This window comes from Penaeus vannamei, chromosome 16 (assembly GCF_042767895.1).
Source record: "Penaeus vannamei isolate JL-2024 chromosome 16, ASM4276789v1, whole genome shotgun sequence".
Taxonomy (NCBI): Eukaryota; Metazoa; Arthropoda; class Malacostraca; order Decapoda; family Penaeidae; genus Penaeus; species Penaeus vannamei.
In genome coordinates, this window is record NC_091564.1 from 19,576,072 (window position 1) to 19,580,495 (window position 4,424).

The following is a 4,424-nucleotide window of genomic DNA, read 5'->3' on the forward strand; positions in this document are numbered from 1 at the left end:
TGTTAGCGGGAGAGATGAACGTAGAAAATGGAAAGCGAAAAATAGCTTTGGGTTTCATATAGTGAGAATGTTATATTATATACATATTAAAGGGACTCAATAACCTTCCAATTACTAGCATATATAACCATTTTTTTAAATAAGTTTAGTTTATTTGCGAATGAACTAAGCGCAATCTCGACGCGCTGATTGGCTGATTCAACTTGGGGAAACAACCAATCAGGAAAGCGCGGGATTTTTGATCTTATGAAGTTCCTGAAAATTGTTGTTTATGAAATATTCTTTCGTTCAAAACATTTTCGAATGATTAATGTTCTTTTGTGTGATTTCATTATACATACAGCTCTGAAACAACTGTGTAACTGATTAAGATAAGGATCGGAAAACAGTTAAATAAGCTTAGGATTAAGAAGAATTATGAAATAAAATCTTTGAGTAAAAAAAAAGTCGGTGTAGGAAATAGAAAAGCATTTGCATTGATATGATCTTTTTCTTTTTAAGGAAATAATTGTTACTCTTGTTGTTATTATTATCATTATTATTATTATTATCATTATTACTATTGTTATTATTATTATTCATATAGTCATCATTTTCATATTTTTATGCGATAGGAATTCTGATATTCCAGTATTGATAAATAATTAAATAATTAATTAATCAAAAAAACCCACCGACAGTTTCCCACCGTTGGGGGGAGGGGAGGGAGGGGGAGGGGAAACCCACCTAAAATTATAATGATGAATTCTCGTCATTATTCTCTCCTAGTCTCTCCTTCTTTTCTACTTCCTTTGTTTTATCACCGTCTCATTCTCCCCTCTTCCTCTTCCCCTCTTCGGATTTGCCTTGTCTTCTGTTTTTTTTATTATTTTATCATTTTTTATTATTTTTTATTCATTCTTTTTCTTATCTTCTTGTTCCGTATTTCCTCTTTTATCTATTTATTTTCTTGTTCTTTAATGAGAAAAAGAAAACAGACAGAGGCCATGAACAATGCTGGAATATCAAAATGAACAAACACGTATTTCCATATTCATCGTTTTTATCATTATTTTTCTTTTATTATCATCCTTTTCCTTTTTACTACTACTGTTGATATGAATATTGTTATTGTTATTATTGGTATTAATATGATCCTTAATATTATCATTGTTATTATTATAATTATTACTATTATTATTACTATTGGTATCATTACTATTATTATTATTATTATTATCATCGTTATTACTGATCATCACCACTATTATCATAATTACTATTATTAATCTCATACTTATCATTACTTCCATTATCATTCAAATTATCATTATAAAGCTGCTGCTGAGTAGACTATAAATCACATTTAAAGACACACATTATGTTTCTGTGGAAAAAAAAAAATATTGAAACTGTAATTTAATATACGTAAAGAAGGAAATGAGAGAATAAGAAAAAAATGAGAAGAGAAGAGAATGGATGGAAGAAAATTGGGATTTAAGAATTTAGTGAATAAGAAGGGATGAAGAAATGAAGGGAGGAGGAATATCAAGAGAGTAAATAACGAACTGGCGGAGAGAAAGGGATGGAGAAATACATTTCTTTTTTTTTTTTTTAATAATACGTTATCTGTAGTAATGAATCGAATAATACGTATGCGATCACCACAGACGGAATAAGGAAATGATAGATTGAGGAACGCTTTGCTCATTAAGAAAATAAAAGAAATATAAAGGCGATAGATGAGGGAACGAAGTCAAGAAGTGACGAAACCGAACTTTGAAACCTACCGATTCGGACAAGGGGTAAAATGGCGTTGATAGCGAAAATGGCGACGATTTTCGTTATTTCGGTTGGCACGATGGTGATAAGGATGGTTTTACGATAAACAAGATTTAATATAATGATAACGAAAGAGGTTTGCTGATTATTACAATAGGAACCAATATGAAATTGTCTGTCTTTCCTCAATAGCAACGACGGGGTGATACGAATGCACGAAATGCAACAAGGGAAGCGGTGAACAAACACGTGATTTAGTTTTTTTTGCTCAACAGAGAAACTCGATGTTGGCTTGTGTGTGTGTGTGTGCGTGCGTGAAATAGTTTGTGGGAAGGGAAATGAGTGTGAGGAAGTATTTGCGATAAAATAAAAATATGGAAGGAAAGACAATCAACAGTGTTTGACAACACACACACACACACACATACACCTACACATACACACGCACGCAGACAGACATAAACAGCATTAGCAAGCAAGCAGTATTGAAACAAGAGTCTGAAAAATACATCTCATTGGATACAGTTTAACCGACTTGACCAACCCTTTGGAGTGCTACATCGTGTCGGCATTCACGAACCAGACTTAAGCCAGCCTTTAGGAGTGATACATCGAGCTGGCTTTCACAAACCAGACTTAAGCCAGCCTTTAGGAGTGATACATCGAGCTGGCATCCATAAACCAGACTTAAGCCAGCCTTTAGGAGTGATACATCGAGCTGGCATCCATAAACCAGACTTAAGCCAGCCTTCAGGAGTGATACATCGAGCTGGCATCCAAAAACCAGACTTAAGCCAGCCTTTAGGAGTGATACATCGAGCTGGCATCCATAAACCAGACTTCAGCCAGCCTTCAGGAGTGATACATCGAGCTGGCTTTCACAAACCAGACTTAAGCCGGCCTTTAGGAGTGATACATCGAGCTGGCATCCAAAAACCAGACTTAAGCCAGCCTTTAGGAGTCATACATCGAGCTGGCATCCATAAACCAGACTTCAGCCAGCCTTCAGGAGTGATACATCGAGCTGGCTTTCACAAACCAGACTTAAGCCAGCCTTTAGGAGTGATACATCGAGCTGGCATCCATAAACCAGACTTAAGCCAGCCTTTAGGAGTGATACATCGAGCTGGCTTTCACAAACCAGACTTAAGCCAGCCTTTAGGAGTGATACATCGAGCTGGCATCCATAAACCAGACTTAAGCCAGCCTTTAGGAGTGATACATCGAGCTGGCATTCACAAACCAGACTTAAGCCAGCCTTTAGGAGTGATACATCGTGCTGGCATCCATAAACCAGACTTAAGCCGGCCTTTAGGAGTGATACATCGAGCTGGCATCCATAAACCAGACTTAAGCCGGCCTTTAGGAGTGATACATCGAGCTGGCATCCATAAACCAGACTTAAGCCAGCCTTTAGGAGTGATACATCGTGCTGGCATCCATAAACCAGATTTAAGCCAGCCTTCAGGAGTGATACATCGAGCTGGCATCCAAAAACCAGACTTAAGCCAGCCTTTAGGAGTGATACATCGAGCTGGCATCCATAAACCAGACTTAAGCCAGCCTTTAGGAGTGATACATCGAGCTGGCATCCATAAACCAGACTTAAGCCAGCCTTTAGGAGTGATACATCGTGCTGGCATCCATAAACCAGACTTAAGCCAGCCTTCAGGAGTGATACATCGAGCTGGCATCCAAAAACCAGACTTAAGCCAGCCTTTAGGAGTGATACATCGAGCTGGCATCCATAAACCAGACTTAAGCCGGCCTTTAGGAGTGATACATCGAGCTGGCATCCATAAACCAGACTTAAGCCGGCCTTTAGGAGTCATACATCGAGCTGGCATCCATAAACCAGACTTAAGCCAGCCTTTAGGAGTGATACACCAAGCTGGCTTTCACAAACCCGAATTCAACCCCATGCTCTCCATTCACAGATTAGACAAATTAACCTTTAGGAATGACACACCAATTAGGCTTTAACATAGGCCTACCAGAATGAAACATAGGCCTACCACAGTGAAACAGAGACTTAGGAATGACATTGTTTATATTTTCAGGACACTATAAACAGGGCACGATCTAAAGACACATCACGTGACCTGGCAGACAGAACAACACACATCCAAATGAACAGGAAAGACTACTCTTAGATCCAGGTCTTATAAACCAGGGGGAGATTGATCATAAAACTGAATCGTTAAATTGAAAAAGATCGGATTGAGTTTTATTTTTTTAAATGTTTGTTGATATTCGCTTTAATTGGGAAAAAATGTGGAGGGAAAATGAAAGGTGACGCTTTAGAAATGGGCGCGTTTATATGAATTTATTGGATTGGGAGACGGCGACGTGCGAGGCAAAAGAATTCTTGGAATTTTTAAACTCTGAATCGCGATGCCCGGTTTATTAAAGATCCTCTTGTTATGACGGTTACCCGAGAGTGTATATATACAATGGAACTATGTTGATGAAAAAAGGAATAGTGATACGAAGATAAAAGGCAAAAATGAAAAGAAAAAAAAACAGGGATAGGAATATACAGAAATATTGAAAAGTGGAATTTTGGTTTAAAAAAAATGGAAACGAGAATTTGCATGGAAAACGTATGGGCAAAATACGGATGTTTTAATGAAAGCAAAATTGACGAAGGTAGACAGAAGCAA

At 37.5% G+C, this 4,424-nt stretch overlaps 1 protein-coding gene across 1 annotated transcript in view; it reads left to right on the forward strand.

Moving 5' to 3' along the window:
* Positions 1–3,744, forward strand: part of LOC138864434 (spermidine/spermine N(1)-acetyltransferase-like protein 1) — a 13,765-nt gene extending 10,021 nt beyond the window's left edge. Inside the window, exon 2 of the mRNA XM_070131550.1 lies at positions 2,287–3,744. Coding sequence (XP_069987651.1) covers positions 2,287–3,744 — 1,458 coding nt within the window. The remainder of the gene's footprint in view (positions 1–2,286) is intronic.
* The last annotated feature ends 680 nt before the right edge of the window (positions 3,745–4,424 follow it).